This window comes from Petromyzon marinus, chromosome 22 (genome assembly GCF_048934315.1).
Source record: "Petromyzon marinus isolate PM22_M1 ecotype Great Lakes invasive population chromosome 22, UKy_Petmar_22M1.pri1.0, whole genome shotgun sequence".
In the NCBI taxonomy this organism is placed as follows: domain Eukaryota; kingdom Metazoa; phylum Chordata; class Hyperoartia; order Petromyzontiformes; family Petromyzontidae; genus Petromyzon; species Petromyzon marinus.
Genome location: NC_133688.1, coordinates 18,173,956 through 18,194,768, shown reverse-complemented (window position 1 = coordinate 18,194,768; position 20,813 = coordinate 18,173,956). Strand labels below are relative to the sequence as shown.

At 43.8% G+C, this 20,813-nt stretch overlaps 1 protein-coding gene across 4 annotated transcripts in view; it reads right to left on the bottom strand.

The window, feature by feature from the left end:
- Positions 1-20,813, bottom strand: part of LOC116944881 (collagen alpha-1(XI) chain-like) — a 176,649-nt gene that overhangs the window by 66,122 nt on the left and 89,714 nt on the right. For all 4 annotated transcript variants that reach the window (XM_076068804.1, XM_032958737.2, XM_076068805.1 and 1 more), the window contains 9 exons: positions 20,669-20,713; positions 20,298-20,351; positions 13,443-13,550; positions 9,915-9,968; positions 9,159-9,212; positions 6,115-6,159; positions 4,952-5,005; positions 2,850-2,894; positions 316-369 (listed from right to left, as the gene is read on the bottom strand). In XM_076068804.1, coding sequence (XP_075924919.1) covers positions 316-369; positions 2,850-2,894; positions 4,952-5,005; positions 6,115-6,159; positions 9,159-9,212; positions 9,915-9,968; positions 13,443-13,550; positions 20,298-20,351; positions 20,669-20,713 — 513 coding nt within the window. The remainder of the gene's footprint in view (positions 1-315; positions 370-2,849; positions 2,895-4,951; positions 5,006-6,114; positions 6,160-9,158; positions 9,213-9,914; positions 9,969-13,442; positions 13,551-20,297; positions 20,352-20,668; positions 20,714-20,813) is intronic.

Sequence of the window (20,813 nt, the reverse complement as noted above, 5' to 3'; positions counted from 1 at the left end):
CGATATCCGGTTAGATTGCAGGCTTCTCCTCTTCCCCCAGCACCTTCCAGTGGCGCCCTCCATCCCAGTCTGTTGCAGCTGGGCACATTGGCTACGTCTGTGTAATATTGTAGTTTCTTGACCTGTCGTGGAAGCCTTGATTCTTTGTCTCTGATTCTGTCCAAGGTTTGCTTGTTTTGTTGCCTGCACTTGGTTTGTGTTGTTTTGTTTTTAAGAAGTCTTTGGGATTCTCTGGAAGGCTTTCATTTGGTGGAAATTGAATTGTCATTTTTGTACCAATGAGCGTGCACAATGCCAGGAGAAAACGGTACTCACGGCTGGTCCTTTAGGTCCAAGGAATCCATTAGGTCCTTGTGCTCCTTGTAAACCCTGAATGGCATAAAAATAATCATCCTACATCAAAAATCCACACCGGCGGCTATCAATATATTCCTTCATGCAAGATATATATTTTGTAAAAGTCGTCAAAAAATAGTTTTAATAAAGCATAAAGAGGTGCACCCTAATTGCACAGCGAGTTGGTAGATAGGACCGTGAATGAAATAAACAATTTTAAGAGATGTTCGTGCAAGAACAAATAAAGTTACGAGGACATACACAACGAATGTTTTATATATATGCAACAGACAACAAATAAAATAAAGCAAATCGATGTGTGCGTAAATATTTTACGTGAATAGTCCTCACATAAACGAACGAGGAAAATGATATTCATTTCGTACGTTAACGAAGAGCGTATTGACATTCTAAAGCCAGCGTGGCTGTGGGGTGGGAATTCATCAATATTTCGTGCACCTGTTATTTCTCATGTCTGCCAAGCATATTTCTACGTGCAAATCACTCTTTGGATTTACATAAAGGGATTCGACGAATTAAACCGGGCTCTGGAATCAAGTCAACCAGAACTCAAAATATTAATCATGTTTTGGCGTGCCACTTTATTATCTAAATGGAAAATTCTGCCAGCCAAAAACATTCGCTGCTTCGGTGGAGTTCAACTTCCAGAAATGAATCTTGATTTTATTTTATTTTTTATACTACTCTACCTGCTCCATTTTATACAAAAAAAAACAGAAATTTCGATTTAATGGGCTCCCGCCTATTTTTCGGGTCCGATAAGACCCCGAGAATTCGTCAGAGCGGAACTGATATAAATTTCACGCCCCAAATGCAATGGCACAAGAGGGTGACGCTGTCGCAATGTGTCAGAATTGTAAATGACTCGGCAGCGTGGGTCACAAATTCAGAAATAAAACACTTCTACAACTGCAAGCGCAAAATGCTACTTAAATGGTTTTAACATTTCTATTGCATGTTTCATTGCGAATGGCAAAGCCTGACATTAATTCAAACATTAATTCCAGATCAAGTCCCACAAAACTTGTGAGAGTTTTGTCATCTGCTCGTTCATATTCATATGCTTTATAAAGTTATGAAACAACTATTTTTAGCGCCGTGCCATCGCGAAAATGCATGGGGCTCGGCTAACCAGACTTCATTTATCTTTGTTGTTGTGAAAGATATAAAACCGCATGTACTTTTCACAACTTATGTACCACAAAACAAGAAGCCAGATGCGAATCCTCAGCACTGTTGCATCTTGACTAACCCCTGTGATTGCATCAAAGCAGATGCCACAACTTCGCATGCACACCAATCAAATAGCGCTGCCAATGTACACAATATAATTTGCACTGAAAATGAATTACACGGCAATTCAAATATATATATCTCCACGTATTCTCTACCTACTCTGCTGCATGTGACTATTTCCTCATGGTCATCAAGAGCTAAATATGAACACGTGTAACACATATTATTGGTTCTTTCGGTAAAGTCACGTTGAAGGGAAACAATAAAATAATAAAATATATATAAAACAATAAAATTCTCACGACGTTTCGACTACAACACACGCAGTCATCATCAGGTGTGAAAACCAACGGCAAGAACATTTGAAAGAAGTGTCGGTTCGCATCTATTTATTTATTTATACACGTTAGCGCCACGGATAGCGATTTGACAGTTTGTTTAGATGGGCGAGTCCATATATGTTCGGAAAAGAGGAGGGGGGGAGTCGAAAAATTAATGTATGCTGTCTGAAAGCCACCGTAAGCGTGAACAATCAATTAAGACCCGAAATGGTTTATCAAATCCTTCCAATGATTGATAAGCCAGAATCCATCTTCTCGGTTGAAATTGTCTCTGTGTTTATATATGTGGATAGCCTCATGAACGAATCTCTCATGGTAGCCAGATGGCTTGCAAAGAACCTCCGTCTTGGAGAAGTCAATGTCATGTGAGCCTACTGAATTATAACAGTGATCTGCCACGGCCGAGGCGTTGGTCCTACCGTGTTGAAGGTCTGCTTTGTGTTCACGAATGCAGTTACTGATCTAAGTGTTAAATATTAGTCCAAATAATTCCCTCTTATTAGAGGGGCTTTCTCGAACTCTCTGTAATCGAGGCCCTTGCTCCATCAATAGAGTGAGCAAGCAATTGCAAGCCTGGCCATCTGCCATCTTTTACTGAACAAGCATTCACAGCAACATTAATGGTTAGTGTCAGATATAAAACAACCTCCACAAAAAACGTCCATGAGCCACACAATGTTGCTTGGTTCTCTGTTTTTTTTTTACTTTAATTCTTTCTGCCAGCAAAGTGAACATGGTTATTGAGTTTTGCTCAGAATAAATTCTTATGAGCGCACAAAGAGAATTTTGTTGACTTAAAATGAAAGTGTGGATTCCCTTTCCCACTTTGTCTCCGTAGCTACGATAATGCCGACACAGGCGATTTGTAGCAAATTGCTACCTCTCTCGAATAAAGTGGTGTCAGACTGTTCTTACCCTCTCACCAGGTGGTCCTGGTGGTCCATCTCCACCAGAGCTGCCCTGTGTAGCAAGACAAATAAGTAAAGTAAGAACAAAAATATCTAAGGCACACGCTTTTGGTAACTCACATTTAATTAAATTCAACCCTGAAAATCGCGAGCGGAGTATTGTCCCACCTTCAACGTCACGGCAGTTGGGAAACCGGTATTATGGCTTTATTGTGTGCCACCTCAATTTCATAATGCTTCGCTTAAAGAAATGAAGGCAGACAGAAAAAAATGCCTTTTACGCCGATGGCATCGCGCTTATTGAACATGGGCCCATTTGTATTACTCCAGATCGAAATGCACAATCATGTGTGCAGCGATATGAGAGTGCATTTTGTGAACATAATAATAAAATCAGTAATATAAAACGATGAAACTTTGTATGTATGACACGTACAGGGGGAAAAAAAATAAAACGAAATCTAAAAGTACCGCGTAACCACAGAATGAAAGCAACGTTCGCAGACTGAGACGAGGAAATATTCGGTACGGTCGTATCGAATGCCTACTTTTAACACTGTAGAAGGGCAAGTGAAGCATCATCATCTCAGGCAATGAAAATTCAACTAATTCAATTTATATATCATTTGGTTTCAAATCCTTACCACAGAAACCAAACCGATGTATGTAAAAAAAATCAATCTTTGCATGGAAAGATAACAGGACGCTGCAGAGCATACGTACACATTTAGAACATTTGCAATCCCACTACTCTATTTAGCCTGCACAGTGATATTTTAGCTGACACTTTCCCAATTTACGACGAGTCATTTAACAATCACGCAACTGACGGCGTCAACACAACAGCGTGTTCATTCCCCACGTTGGTCACCATGCAGTCGCAAATATTTAACTGCATGTCAAACTAAGACGCCAATCGTAAGAAAGTGCTCGAACGAATCCAACTTAGCATTTTAGCATATTACAGCGTCCTTAAAGCATCCGGGTGGTTAGTGGGTTTCCAGAGTGCCCTACTCACAACCAGAATTAAATATATATATGTTTTGGCCTTTTTCCCAAATGTATTCCAATCGAGCCATCAGAGTCCTGTCACAAGACAAAGGAGGCATCTGTAACTCTCGCAGAGCAGAGTATCACCCCGTGTGTTAGCGAATGGCTCATGGAAGAAACACAGCCGAGGTGGCTTCAAGTGACCATCATTATTTACACATTAGGCCACATTACTTACCTACAAGCTCTGCTACAGAAAGATGTCCGTAGCATTGTAATGTATCGATATTAAGTAACAAAAAAAATTCCTGTGTAATGTGATTTTATTTTCGTGCTTGAAGGCAACGCAAATATCGAAGTATTTTGACGTTCTCCAGTCTAACACTGGTGAGACAAGGCCATAAAGGAGTAGGATGTCTCTGGTGTAGCCCAATCAGTTTCAGGGACAATGCATACATTATCAAAGCACATTTTATTCGCATGTTTTACCACAAGCACGTGTGGTTAATGTGTGTATGTATGTTGAACTTCTTTTGCACCGTACGTTTCCAACCGTGCTAATCGGAAGTGCAGACTTGATTCCTTGCAATAGTGTGTCTTTTTGGTGTTTGGACACCTGCATTATTGCCAGAAATGGCAAAGCCTGTGTTTTCTCGATGAGTCAGACTTTTTTAAACACATGTTGCTGGGATTCATGCATCGTTGTTGAGCATTATGGGTCAAAACAGTAGGTCGAACCTGGTCAGGAGTTTGCTTGCTTAAACAAATGCTGCTGGATAATATTGAACTGGAAAGCCACTGGGCTGATGGATTAAAGCTCGTTTTTTTATTTACTTACCTATTAAGAGATGGGAAAGTAGGTCTGCTTATATATGCTTTTTTCGGACTGATTTTTGTGTTGAGTTTGTTGTCCTTACCCCGCACCTCCGATTAGCACGGTTGGCTACGCACGGTGTGAAAGAAGTTCAACGTACGTACGTTTCAACATAGCACACGTAAAGCAAAAGGAGCGATCCCATTAGCCGGGGGGCATATTTGGGTGACGATGGTTCCAAGCTTTGCTCGCGTTTAAAAAGATGTGGGGGCGCTTTTATACGCGGCGACGTCTTCTCTTCTAACCTTGGGGCCGGCCTTCCCCGTCGGTCCTCTTTGTCCTCTCTCACCCCTGGGTCCCTTGAAAAAGAAAAATCGTCTCAAAAACAGGGTTCAAAAGACAAAGCACCGTTCCCACCGAGGCTCTCGCAACAGCGTCGGAGTTTTATCTTAATAGCAGGTTATCTCCAACACGGACAATTTGCTAACGTGCTGCATTGAGAAACACGAATGATAACCCCATTCAACAGATACCACAGGATAGTGATTTCAACTGCTGTGCAAATTAATAATAAAAAAACGTATCTCCGGACAATGCACATTTACTGTATTCTGCTGCGTGGCACCGCAAACAGATACAAGTCAAGTTTTTGGCTCGTATCTGATTAATAATATCGGTGCAATAGTGTGTATAACAAAATAATACAAGTGGCCATAGTGACCTTATCGGCTCGAGCAGACACATTATTTTTCTTACCCAGAATAGTTTCTAATTTAACATTTTTTTGTTTGTTTTGGCCAAATGTATTCGTCAGGATTGATATGCAGTCACGGTTTACGCACGCGCTGCCATTCATTTATAAAACGCAAATGTCAATAAGCTTGCGGGTAATTTATGAAACACATTCAAATATAAATATGATGGGGTAGAGTGGTCGTGCAGTGGGTAGCGGTCTGTGCTATGGACCTGGAAAGCCTGATTTAAATTCCCAGCCACAGCTAATATTTGTAAGATCGCCCTTCACTCATCCACAATGGCCAGCATGGTGAAGTATGGTCAATACGGAATTGTGGTAATTTAGTACGTACAAGAGTCAAAACGGGCCAGTGTACGACATTATGGCACATCGACACTTGTTGGAACAGCACAGTTTCTATTCCCGCTCTAGGATGTTTCTGCAGAGGGGAAACGGCAGTTACCATGGGCTGCAGGACAAATAGGTTTCATGCCGGAACTTCCACATTAACATTTCGCTAACTGGTAACTGTATATAAGTATATATACGCGGACTACTATGCATATTTTTCGTGGTTGTGGTCGTTGTGCTGTATAGCTGTCTGAGAGAGAGAGAGAGAACGAGCTCAGAGAGCTGTAAAAAGACAAATTGGTTTAAGCTTGGAGAGGCCTTCATCCAGCAGTAGATTCATCATCAATTATATTGATAATGAGAATGTTATATTCAACTTACTCCAGGTCCTCGTTGTCCACCCAGTCCTAGTTTTCCTGCTGGGCCCTATATGAAAATAATATGACATTAATTAGTACACAAGACAATGTAATATATGGGTTAGACAGTTTAACAAGTAGGCTTTCGTGACCAATATCATCCATAACAGAGGTTTTTTGGGGTTAGATCGCGTAAATATATAAATGTGTAGAAATTTAAAACGTTTAAAATACCGTACATTGCGGGAGTAACTGATAAACTAGCCAGATGTTTGTAAAAAACAAAACATCCGAGTCAGATTTGGCACGGTACATAAAATACAAAAAATAATTTCTGCTACAAAAGATGTATTACCGAAGCTTTCAACAGCTGGTGTGTACAAGATTAAGTGCGCGTGTGGTAAATGTTATGTTGGGCAAACAGGACGAATGATCAGCACGAGACTAAAAGAACATCAGAGAAATATTAAATTCTCCCAAATACAACTGTCAGCAGTAGCAGAACACGCGTGTCAACAAGGACATTCAATTGATTTTGATCATAGTGAAGTGTTGTGCAAAACGAGCTACTACTGGCCAAGACTAATTAGATAACCTATCGAAATTGAAATAAATAAATAAAATTTACAGTTCGGATAGCTACCGCCTTAGTGCTGCTTGGAAGCGAATCAACAAATCATACATTATTTAAATGCATGCCTACAAAGGGCAGCGTACTTCAATAGGGATTACCGTTGGTACGGGCTATTTTAATACACACAATAGACAGGAAGAACAAGTTCAAAGGGCCTGCATAATGCACATGCATAATGTACGTTGCCTCAGTAATCCCCCCCCCCCCCCACATTGTGCAAGAGCACAGAAGCGTGGTTACCACATCTACGCCTCTATATAAGGAACGAAACAGGTGGACTTCTCCACAAATCTGGCTGTCGCCTGATGAAGCTAGTTGTAATTACTGGCGAAACGTCGTACTCAGATTGTAAATTTTGTGGCTTGGCTCTCCAACACACCGGTGTGCTGTACTAGTGACGAATTGGCCACGTTCTGTTTACGTGACAACCCCTTACTAGTTGGCTGTGTCGGGTGGTGGCGGGTTTTAACGAAACATTTATATATTTACGCGATCTAACCCAAAAAACCTCTATCATGAACGTTATATATATAGATACACACATGTTATATCGCTACAAAAAATGTTTAACTAAAATATTATAATGCTCAAGTACCAAAAACATATTCCTCAGCAGACACGGAACAGCTTGTGAAAGTTTTGACCGGTTTTAAATTCAGAACGGAGCCACCTCCCGTACCTTGTAAATTCTCAGAGACTTACGAGACTCCTCTCAATAATAACTCAGCTAATGTCATCACGTGCGCTGGCAGAGGATTTCCCAACAGACCGGACATGCCAAGACGATGGTTCAGACAGTTTCAACCAAGTTCTGGTCGACCTTCACGCTAGGATAGTTTCCACAGAGTGGCTCGTTTTTCATATGCATAGTCCACAACACCCAATGGCTTTTTCAGGTTTAGATATTTTATTGTAAAAAAAAAAACTCTTTGATGCCTTGTAAATCCTACGTTGGCAAACCAGGACATTGGAGAAGTCGCAACTGTTGAATGTTATTCCATCACAACCTGAAGGGGTTATTCCATCTCACAATAAAATTATGTTTTTTGGACTTAAAGTGGGCTTTGCGGTATATGATGCTGCCTGCCTTGGCGTCACGCTTAGCAGACTGGACTGAGGTTGCCAGTTCGATTTGATTTCCTGGCACGCGGGCTGAAACGATGGACACGTTTCTTAAATCGCCCGTCAAGCCAGCAACATGAAAGTGTACAGGTGCAGCCCCTGCAAGTTTTGCTTATGTCACTGCTGGTAGAAGGGCCTCCAGTAGAAGGAGCTTAGGGGAGCACCTCTAGCAGATAGATCGCCTCCTCTTCCATGCCACCCATAAGTTGCTCATAATCCCCACACTTTCCCCCACCATATGCAACCTGCCCACTGACCTACTGTGTACCAATATATAATGCCGGGTATACAGAGCCCGGGGGGATTTGAAAAGACCACCCTATGCTGAATATAAAATGACTTACAAAGTTTACTGAGTTCAAGGATTGGCTGACCTGATAATGCTGGGTGTGGCGAATTTCCCTGCCATCACTTAAAAAATAAGAATGACTAAATTCATTGCTCCTGTTGTCGACTACACTCAGAAAATGACAGACTAGGCCTTGTATTTGAAGTCGACGAGACTAAGACGGTGAATGAACTCAAATACAATTTTAAACAATCTGACTCCATTTACACTGGCGACAACGTTTTGACGAGCGCGAGCGGGACCTAGAAATTCAACTCTGCCCACCGAGAACGCACGCAGAGCACGGCTGCCCGCTGTTTATTATTGAGCGTTGTTTATTGAGCATTATTTATGAAGCGTTGTTTATTGTTCAGCATTCTTCATGAAGCGCTGCACATGCAGCGGCTGAAGTGCTCAATTTGAAAGTGTGCCGTTTCCTTCCTTATGCTGACTCCTACTTTTAGGGGGGGGGGTCTGTCAACGCCAACACAGAGGCTAATAAATCAATAGACGTCGGGTAAAAATATACAAACATCGGGATCCTCACTGCTTTTTCTAAATTTAGAGGCGTTTAGTAACTGTCAAGAAAGTTTTATTCAATAAACAGCCCGCATCTTCATGTCCTAAAGGACAAATCAAAGATTTACGAGCATGCTATTGTTCACATTTCACTTCGTTTTATGATTGAAATGATGGCAGCATTTTCATACAAAGTCCCAGTAATGATTAATTGATTCCATCAGAGATTGAAGGTCACATAAATATACAATGGCACTGCACGCAAAATTGCTTACATGCCGTGGTAAGGCATTGGCTAATCCATTACGACTCTGCCGAGTGTGTGTACAGGACAAAATGCGGCATGTTCTATGGCTTTAAAGTGATTAGTCATCTGTAAGTGCAATGTTGGTCGCGTATGTTTGACAATCAGCCAGCAGTGATAAGACCGGGCGAGGCTCATGATTGCTTTTACATCTCTTACCCTGGCACCCTTCTCTCCGTTCGCCCCAGGGAATCCTGGGAAACCGGTGGAGCCCTGACCAAAACAAACATCAAATTTTTCAGAAAATTGAACATCGGCCGAAAGGTTTCTCGTTGATTTAGACACGTGAATCCTTTACGAGCAATGCAGCAGACACCGACAATTTATTTTAGAGCAAATTATCGTAGTTGTGCCGTACGGCTCTCCAACCATGTGTTTTCATCTTGTACCGCGTGTTGTCCGGCGTAAATGTCCAACGTTTCCCTCGACGTGCCAGGAAGCTTCTTCAGGAACCAGCAGAGCACGTGTAGCGAAACGTCGGACATCGTGCCGGACGACACGCGGCATAAGCCGAAAGCACTGGAGAATCTTTTGAGCTGCTCATTTTGGCATTGTTCGAAGGGACCTTTTTATTGGGGGCAGGTATTTCATCGCGACAGCTTTAGTATGCATCTTACTTTTTGACATCGATTGCAAGCAAAGATTAAACAAATGAAAGGAAGATACGTTATTGACGTTCATAATGTTAGCTGAAACAAATGCAAACATTCAATTACATTTTGTTTTGCAATGAAAACGTATATTATACGGGATAAAATCAATGGTTTACATGCATATTGACCACATATCCCGAGACATTAACCAACAAAATAAGTAATCGTCTTAATGTTAAACTGTTCTTTCGATGTGTTCAGTATACGTACGCTCTGTGCGAGTGTGTGTATGTAAAGACATAATTAATATTGATTTCCATACCTTTGGCCCTTGCCTGCCAGGATAGCCTGGTAATCCGGGTACTCCAAGCTTACCCTGATGAAAAAATAAAACATATCAGTGGATGCAAAGATCCCCCGTATAACCTTAACAGGCTGTTGGGGCATGTGCTGTTAGTGAGCACCTATGAAGGCCGGCACGGCGCACGATGGATGCACACACAAATACACACACACACCACACACACGAATCAACCTGTTCAACACCGTGCATTACGTAACCCAAGCGAAGCACTACCTATTCCGCCTATACATGATGAAATGCAGCGGCACATATTTAGCTTGAGTGAGCTGTAAATTACAAGTACAACAAATGAAATATTATTCGGTAAGAGAATTATTATATCCCACCAATCCATAGCGTCATGCATCAGAGGGGAGGCAGCAAGGACTGGGTAGTAAATTAGACATTTAATAGATTAATTATTGGGTCTAGAGGCCGGAGTACGTGAACATGCATGGGACATATTCCTAGAAGAAGGGCGTAAGACATGGTGACAAGACCTGATAGAATGACACCGCATACAAGTTACTAGTAGTGACCTTTGCTTTCTTCACACTGGGTTTTTTTTTCGTATGATGCTCAACAGGGAAGCAAATTACTTTCGTTAGTTGATTGTTCGGGATCATATACAGTATATTTTTGAAAGTGCTTATCGTGAGACTTAAAACAAGATAAAACTTTAGGCTGAATTTGCTCTACGAGTGAAACCAGTCGCCCTCTTGGGTCACACGGGTATGGCCACCACGTGGATCACGTGGACACATGGGCACAGACACCACACGGGCCACGTGGGCACACGGGCACCACACTGGTCATGTGGACACACGGCCACCATAGGGGTCACGTGGACACACGGGCATGGGCCGGTGGACATGGCCCAGTGGTAGCACGCTCGCCACTTGCTGCAGGTGCTCTTGGTTCATATAGCGGGAGGCTGCCCTGGTTCTATGGGGGCGTTTGAGACGAGGCTGAAGCATGCCATATATCTGCCAGGAACAACGGCCCCCAGGTATTATTGCCCATGAGGAGGAGGAGCCTTAGATAATCTATAGGATACATGGTGCTGCAAACCTCATTTTGGGGCTCAAATAAAGAAAACAAACATGAGTTTTCAAGGTGTGCAGTCAAAATCCCACGCAAGGCACGAAAGGCACGATGAAGACCGACAACAGAGGTGATCTGGCTTGCGTAGGGCAGATCACGGGAAGGGATGATGCGCAGTAGCTGTCAGAGGAGTGAAGATGCCCCAGAGGATATGCCTACCATGGAGACGGAGTGATGACATCGGATCGCGCGTACACAAACGAGTGATGGATGACCATGGCTTTGAGAGGCATTGGTCCAGCAGTAGGAAGAACTCGGCTGATGGTAATGACGAAGCTTTTGTCGGAATCTATCATTTACACCAAGTTCCAGCCATTCGAAAGCACCAATAGAATCCCCCATCGGTCACTCGCGCGCTCAATCAGTTGCGATCACCTGCACGTGCTTTGATGCGTGTTTCCACTATTCGTTTCCGATGGAATTTGCCGTGAACTTAGAAAGAAAATAAATAAATAAAACGATGCGTGCCTAGACATGTTACGTAATGACCAGCTCAACAGTGAGAGCTAATGGTGTGTGAACCCAGGCACTGAACCCAGCAGTGAGCGGCAGTTCGGTGGCGAGGTCAGGTGGAGGTCATGGCATTCCCTCCCCAGGTGTATATTGGACCATCTGTATTTTTTGGCAGTTGGGGGTGATTATATTCAGCAATGGCACTTCTTACTTTCACAACCGTGGGACAGCGCCTCGCCAGGCCGAACTGACACTGAAGTATGGTCAAACAATTCCCTCCCCCATGACTGATGGTATGAAGAGGGGGGGGGGGGGTTCATCCAGCAGTAGATAGATAATGGGTGAAACATCTGTTTTTTTGTAATCTATATCTCATTTTGAGAGTTTATGGCATCTGCAGCACATTGAAATACATCTCTTAATCCCGACAAGGTTAGGATGTTTTCAAAATGTTATATTACCAGCACACACAAGAAGGAAAGCCCTATTATTATAAAGACAGGAGCTTTAATAGCCTGGTCTCCTCTGAAAATGTTAATTGTAATTCAATATTAGTTGCTGACTAGCCCATTCTCATATGTATACGGGTTAATGTAGCATATAATTTTATTTATACCAACACATTAACGGGGTTTTTTTCACGGGAGATTATTATAACTGTTGCATTTTTACAACACAGATGGCTTTTTATGGACCCAAAACAGAGACCATTAAGTATAAAAATTGCACGAAATCTCTGGAATATTGGTTTGGGTTTTTTTTCTTCCCCTGTGTTCTTCTCAATGTGCGTTATTGTATAAAAACAAAACAAGAGAGAAACAAAGCATGAAATCTCTCGCAACGGTAGACATTAAAGCTCTGAGAAAGAGTTCCATTAGAGCACAGCGGAGGGAGCGTGGAGGCAGGTTTTGCAGCTGTAATAAATTAGCTGTCAAACTTAAAGAAAAATAATGCAACTTCTGGCCAATGAGATCATAGAAATCGTTTTAAAAGCTAATGGCAATATGGTACGACAGGAGACATTTTCCCAATCGCTATAACAATTTGTGATGAAGATTAAGAACAAAATTTAAAGATTGTTAAGATGAAAATAAGCCATTTATGCAGTGCCTTTCAACATTGGAAGTGGTGATAAAGGTGGCGGCGGAGATGGCGATGAGCATTATTGTGTTATTTTATTTTATCAATTTATTATTTTATTCTCATTCTACGTGACGTTACCGAAAGAACCAAAGAAGAGGTGAGTGGTGTGTTGCTGGGGAGCGATGAAGTGGAGGGAGATCATGACAATTGCGGTCACTATGATGATAATAATAATGTTGGTGATGCTCAGGTCAACAAATTAAGCAGCGTAACATGGGTACAAACACTGGCTAGCATGATCAAATGTAAAATGGTATGTTGCTCTCAAGGTAAAACGAGGGCCCTTCCCGCATTTATGACGACGGAAAAACACTTTTTTTTTTAGACGAGAAGAAACGATATCTTTTGCAATACATTTCCCACGCCGCGTAGCAACGAAAGCCAAACAGATAAGCAGCCTCCACGCGGACGAGAGCACACACTCTGTATAATCAAATATCCACGTATGCAGTAAAGTGCGTTGAAATCATTCGCAGGGACGAAGCCGATCACAATTAGAAATGAAGAAAACTGCTGCCTCTTCGTTAATTACAGCGGACCAGAGCTCTGAGTGTTAGCACGGCACATGCTTACATTCCTGTTATCAGGAAGCAGTGTCGATGATGACGGTGGTGAGGGTATTTTTTGAAGGCCGCGCTAATATAATGAGAAGCTATAAAAGTGGAGTGTATTGATTTGTGCAATGCAGCAGTGATGGAGGGGGGATGGGGGGGGGGGCTGGGGGGGCGGGGCAGAGCGGGGGGAGAGGGGGGGGCGATGCCGTTTTTTTAGCAAGCCGGCAAAACACGATGAGCAGACTGGGGTCACCTTCTCGCCAGATGGGCCCCCGGGCCCATGGTCTCCCGTGGGCCCAATGCGCCCCTTGGGGCCCTCTGGCCCATCTTCTCCGCGAGGGCCCGCTGGTCCGTTCTCGCCCTGCACGCACGCAAACACACACACGCGACCTCATTCATCACAGATGAAAGACATTTTTTTCTGCCCCAGTTCTTCTAGTGATCGCAAAATGCAGGGCTGGTTGTAGCACATGGAGTGGCACTGGGTGGGGCTGCGCCAAACCGAGCCACCTTTGTCTTTGCGTTGCTGCTGAGGATAACATCAATTTTTTTCGTTAAGTTATCAAAGCAAAGGGCAGGTTCATGGCTCTATCCCATCTGGTCCCACTTTCCACAGCCTACACTGTTTACACTTATTATTCTACCAACGTAAAGCCCACCGAGCCATATCGCTCTTTTTTCAGAAGCGACTTCGCCACAAATATTAGCTCAACAAAGTGGTTTATCACCTGACAATTTATAGTAGCAGCCAAATAATCTAAACGTACGTTTTTACATGTGGAGAGGGAAATCGGAAGGACCCGGAGAAAAATTCCACGCGACCACGGGAACAGAGAGATGCAAACGACAAGCACACAGGCGTCAGGGTCGGGATCGAACCCACGACCTCCTGCATACCAGACGAGGGAGATAACATCTCATCCCTGTGACGCTTCGTATCGTAGACCTGCACCCAATACCACTCAACCTGTGGCAAAGCTCCGCACATGGAGGTGCATGCGCAGTCTAATTTTTTATGTCTCTGCTCAAGAGCAAGCTCATGGGCCGCGCTTCCCTCCGTTCCATCGCATCTCGCTCCTACCCTTCACCTCGCCCTTGTGTTCTTGAGTCACGACTAAGCGAGGACAACTCAGGTGGTTCCACCTTGCCGTCCACGTAAGCGTGTTTAGGTGACACCATTGCCGGTTGCAGTTTCACTTCATACCCAGAACAGGTCACCGTACGACACAGGTCAATACGCAAACTTTTAAGCCCGCGTCCACCTAAGGGCGGCAAAGTTTCCGAGAACTATATTTTACGATTTTTTCTTGGTCAGGAATTGAACCGAGGTTGCCGAGATTGTAGTGCACTGCGCTAGCCGTCATGCAGTCTTTTGCCACGCACTGTAAAAAGTATTTGCAAAGACAGAGAGATAGAGATATGCCTGTGCTGCCTGCATTGGCAGTCGCGATGAATGCTGTTAGCGACCACCATGGAGACACACGCACGCGGACGCCCGCGAGCACCCCACACGAGATTTACCAACACGCAACCAAGAAACGGGTATACAATTATCTGAGCCGAAGCGATGTCGCCAGCCTTCGGAACATCACGGTTATTTAACACCCTTAAGCGCCAGTAGATATTTTGGACAGTGTACATAGATAGTCCTTCAACATGATCAGCGTCCCTTGCAAAAAAATCATATCACATTATTCTTTAATCCAATAACTTTCCATCGCCTAAATGCTTTACTTCGCACCATTGAGTTTTCACGCAGAAGAGTTAAATCACTCTCCGCGGACTCTTCCAACGAGGCAGCGCCCGTTAGTGCTACGACCACTGGTGGCATAATTCTCTTCGGAACTTTTACCCAATTTGAAACTGGCTTCGCGACGATACATTTTATTTTCAGGAGCGAGCGCCCGGGCCCGAGTATTTTTCATCTCCTTGCAGCAGCTTATTAGGTTTTTTCTTTTTTACCGAAAGCATACGGGGAGTTGCTCGTCGCGGTATTTATGCGCGGCTCCGCTTGGAATTCTAAGGAGGGCGATGATTTACGGCGCCGTTTGCCGTGAGCGCACGCCCGAATCGCCTTCACGAGTAACGAGGTACGGGGCTCGCTGAGCCGCCTTGAATTCCACCACCCCCCCCCCCCCCCGACTACAAGTGCCGGCGTTAATCGGCCACCTGCACCTACGAGGTGCGAGTGAGAGAAGCGCCCCTCGCTAATTGCATTGCCCATCGGTGGGGGGGGGGGGACCACGTGATTTGTAGCCGAGGGGGGCATCAAGCTGGCTGAGACCTCGGACGAGTGGCGATGGCATGCAGGCTGTGAGTAGATCTACGGAGGAAGGGCCGTTTTAACCAACCGCAATCGCCCGAGCGGACGCATCCGGAGCGAAGTCCCAGTGAAAAATGCGAAGTCCAGGTCGGCGCAGCGGCGGAGCGAGCGGCTCGCAATCGGAAGGCCCCCCGCGAGTTCGAATCCTGGTTGGAGGTTGGCTCATCATTCCGTCATCCCTATGGGTAGGTTCAATGGGGACCGCTTCGTGGCGAAGTCCACAGTGTGATTGTGCTGTGGGCAGACTCGCACCTGAAATTTGGAATTTTCACCACTGGCTCAGGGCTGTAAACGGGAGATGAAAACTGCCTCGGTGCTCATTTGAGCAGCAAATCACTTTGATTTTGACTCATCATAAAATATGTAGAAAATAGATGAAAGAATAAATTGCAGCTCTGCAATTGCTTGCTCACGCAGCTGCTGACGGAAGGGCCCTCCACTGCAGGGAGCCCTAGAGAGGCCTTCTGGAGGTTTTTTTGGCCTACTCTTCCATAGCTGGCCAAACGCCTGGGAAGAGGTGGGAATACCCACATTTTACCCCACCACACGCGACCCTGGTGAACTCAATGTATCCCGCTTGGGTGGACGGGGTCCATTGTTTTAACTGCCGGGCCCGGACATCGAGCCAGCGACTTTCCAATTGCAAATATAAGGTGGTAACCGCGACACAATGGCGACGTCCGTGTATGATTAATCTGTCATGAATATCCTAGGGAAATCTTTCACTGTGCTACTGCCCCACCGATAACAAAAATCTAACGGTGACTTTATTTCCCCATGAGGACAATAAGGCGCGGATCTAATATCATTCATAAGCACAATTAACATTTTGTCAATAATTCTGGTTAGTTTAGATTAGTTTTTTTTGTAGCGAAAAAGCCACAGTGATAATTCCTTCACACCTCATTTCCTTATTGCAGCCCTCCTCAAACGATATCGGGTAACATGTATTGAAATGAGAAATATAATGTCAATTAACAATTAATTATTATCGACCCATACATGGACCCTGGGCACTGTGCAAATCATTGCTGAGTCAGTCTCGGGACTTCTGCTTACAGTGAGGGAAAAAGTATTTGATCCCCTGCTGATTTTGTACGTTTGCCCACTGACAAAGAAATTATCAGTCTATAATTTTAATGGTAGGTTTATTTGAACAGTGAGAGACAGAATAACAACAAAATCCAGAAAAACGCATGTCAAAAATGTTATAAATTGATTTGCATTTTAATGAGGGAAATAAGTATTTGACTCTCTGCAAAACATGACTTAGTACTTGGTGGCAAAACCCTTGTTGGCAATCACAGAGGTCAGACGTTTCTTGTAGTTGGCCACCAGGTTTGTACACATCTCAGGAGGGATTTTGTCCCACTCCTCTTTGCTGATCTTCTCCAAGTCAATAACGTTTCGAGGCTGACGTTTGGCAACTCGAACCTTCAGCTCCCTCCACAGATTTTCTATGGGATTAAGGTCAGGAGACTGGCTAGACCACTCCAGGACCTTAATGTGCTTCTTATTGAGCCACTCCTTTGTTGCCTTGGCCGTGTGTTTTGGGTCATTGTCATGCTGGAATACCCATCCACGACCCATTTTCAATGCCCTGGCTGAGGGAAGAAGGTTCTCACCCAAGATTTGATGGTACATGGTCCCGTCCATCGTCCTTTTGATGTGGTGAAGTTGTCCTGTCCCCTTATCAGAAAAACACCCCCAAAGAATAATGTTTCCACCTCCATGTTTGACGGTGGGGATGGTGTTCTTGGGGTCATAGGCAGCATTCCTCCTCCTCCAAACACGGCGAGTTGAGTTGATGCCAAAGAGCTCCATTTTGGTCTCATCTGACCACAACACTTTCACCCAGTTGTCCTCTGAATCATTCAGATGTTCATTGGCAAACTTCAGAAGGGCATGTATATGTGATTTCATGAGCAGGGGGACCTTGCAGGCGCTGCAGGATTTCAGTCCTTCACGGTGTAGTGTGTTACCAATTGTTTTCTTGGTGACTATGGTCCCAGCTGCCTTGAGATCATTGACAAGATCCTCCCGTGTAGTTCTGGGCTGATTTCTCACCGTTCTCATGATCATTGCAACTCCACGGGGTGAGATCTTGCATGGAGCCCCAGGCCTAGGGAGATTGACAGTTCTTTTGTGTTTCTTCCATTTGCGAATAATCACACCAACTGTTTGTCACCTTCTCACCAAGCTGCTTGGCAATGGTCTTGTAGCCTATTCCAGCCTTGTGTAGGTCTACAATCTTGTCCCTGACATCCTTGGAGAGCTCTTTGGTCTTGGCCATGGTGGAGAGTTTTGAATCTGATTGATTGATTGCTTCTGTGGACAGGTGCCTTTTATACAGGTAACAAGCTGAGATTAGGAGCACTCCCATTAAGAATGTGCTCCTAATCTCAGCTCGTTACCTGTATAAAAGAAACCTGGGAGCCAGAAATCTTTCTGATTGAGAGGGGGTAAAATACTTATTTCCCTCATTAAAGCATTTTGACATGCGTTTTTCCGGATTTTATTGTTGCTGTCTGTCTCTCACTGTTCAAATAAACCTACCATTAAAATTATAGACTGATCATTTCTTTGTCAGTGGGCAAACGTACAAAATCAGCAGGGGATCAAATACTTTTTTCCCTCACTGTACCCTAATGTTCATTGATCGCAGCACATGGGGACAGTGCATCAGATGTCATCGTTTGCACAACCCTGATTCGGGTTCCTTCATATTATTTTCTCAGCTCCGGCTACACCAGCCATGTCCTCAGAGCTCATCCCCACCATTCCTCCCGAGTAGTTTTCAAACAGAATCAAGTCACCTTCATCATAGCCTGCTTATACATCACCATCTTTAAATTTAGTAGTAATTATATTATTGGTTCTTTCAGTAAAGTCACGTAGAAGGGAAACAATAAAATAATAAAAATATAAAACAATAAAATTATCACGACGTTTCGACTGCAACACAAGCAATCATGATCAGGTGTGAAAACCACAGCAAGAAAATTTAAAAAGTGGCGTTTTTTATGTTAGCACCACGGAGAGCGATTTGGCAGTTATTCAGATGGACGAGTCCATCTATGTTTGGAAAAGAGGAGGGGGGAGACGAAAATAATGGATGCGGTCTGAAAGCCACCGTAAGCGTGAACAATCAATTAAGACCCGAAATGGTTTATCAAATCCTTCCAATGATTGCTAAGCCAGAATCCATCTTCTCGGTTGAAATTGTCTCTGTGTTTGTATATGTGGATAGCCTCATGAACAAATCTCTCATGGCAGCCAGATGGCTTGCAAAGAACCTGTCTTGGAGAAGTCAATGTCATGTGAGCCTACTGCTGTGGTTTTCACAAATGATGATGATTGCTTGTGTTGCAGTCGAATCGTCGTGAGAATTTTATTGTTTTATATTTGTATTATTTTATTGTTTCCCTTCTACGTGACTTTACCGAAATAGCCAATAATATGAATCCCTGCAGTCACGAAAGCTTTAAATCAAAATTTAGTAGTAATTACTTCACCGGCACGGGTTCAGAAGGGGATGCCCTCTACTCTACTGGCGCGATACGTCGTTCAGTGCGCCGTAGATGCTCCGTATTTTGGACCGTTTCTCGGCATCTCCTTCTCGCACCAGTCACGAAGCGTGGTGAAGTATGGTCAAACAACTGTCATGGCTCACGGGAGGGGGGGTGGGGCTTAATCCAGCAGTAGATGCAGTAGATTGGCAGGGGGCTGTGCATTCTGCATGTTTTTTACTCCACGGTGTGGATCACGTAAACAGAGATTCAACATGCTCACGTTGGTGAAAGAAAATTAAATGAATTATTGAAGCGAACCGTGACCCGGATCGTGAGCATTCATAGAATGGGGAATCATTTAGATGTCTATGAAATATCTATATTGATTTACATATACGATGCAATGCATGTCAAATGCTTTATTAATGTATGTCGTGGGTAATATGTTACGGATTGATTGATAGGTAAGAGGTCACGCAGTCCAGAGGTCTCTACTTCAAGCAAAAAAAAAACGTATCTGGTGCCGAGCAAAACCAAATGCAAACAATTCAGACCAAATGTTACGGGAGCGGTAAAATAAAAATAAACGTACCTGTACCAAGTAATACAAATACAGATGTAAACATGTCATCAAGAACACGGGTATACACATGTTTACACGATGTAGAATAGAGACGCCGCACGTTAATACAATTTACAATTTACAAAAGATGGCAAGTTAAGATTCGGTTATATCAAATTTGAGTGCCGTTACATTTCTTCAGTAATAATACTAATATCGCCAGGTTTATGCTCACACGTGTCTGCAACCTTCTCTCGCGTTGTCCTTACATTGTGTGTGCCTCTGAGGTCACACGTCATTCTTATCCATTCTCATATACAATACGTCACATAGCAGCCAGCCATCCGCCTGAAAACGGTTTTCCTTTCCATCTCAGCGGGAACTACTACCAGAATTTACGTGTTTTTATTAATTTTATTCAATCTTCCATTGCAGTATCTGACCCGAGAATTCCATCAAAGTACGAATGATAAACAGTCGAGGTGACGGCACGTCACCTTGTTTGACCCCGGTATTTGCTAAGAGCCAGTTGCTGAGGTCTCCGTATGATAAAAATAGCCTCCTTTGCTGTCCTTGTATAAACTTTTATGCTCCTAGGACATCCACTAATTCCATATTCTGCTATACCTTCCTATAACTTGCTCCTGAGGACTCGATCGTAAGCTTATTTCAGATTTATATATATAAAGTACACAATAATATCTCACTCACCCTGTCACCTTTAATCCCAATGTCCCCTTTAAATCCTGGGAATCCATCTTCTCCCTGCAAGTAAAATTTAATAGAGAAAAATGAATCGCAATACTTTAAAATGTCAAAATAAAATATGTGGCAGCAAAGCAACAAAAAAAACCCCAACACAACAGGTCGGCCGTTCTCGTTACAGTCGCCTGTCGTGGCCTGCAAAAAAACATTTGTAGCCACTCCCCCCCCCCGCCATGACCTCCAATTTCAGGATAAGGCATGCGGCTTGAAAGAGGAACAAAGAAACGCGTCGTTTTCTGTAGCGTAATCGGGGATACGCGCCGGGTGAAGTACGGATGTCTGTCGACGTCTGCGGAGAGGAAGGAGGGAGAGGGTACCTTTTCGCCTTTGCCTCCTTTGAGTCCACGCGAGCCGTCCGCACCCTTTCATAACAACGGGCGAGAGAACAACACAAGAAGAAGAAGAGGCGCCAGGAATTTAGTCGTGCGAGCGCGAGCGAGCGTGTGCGTGGAGTAAGGAGTG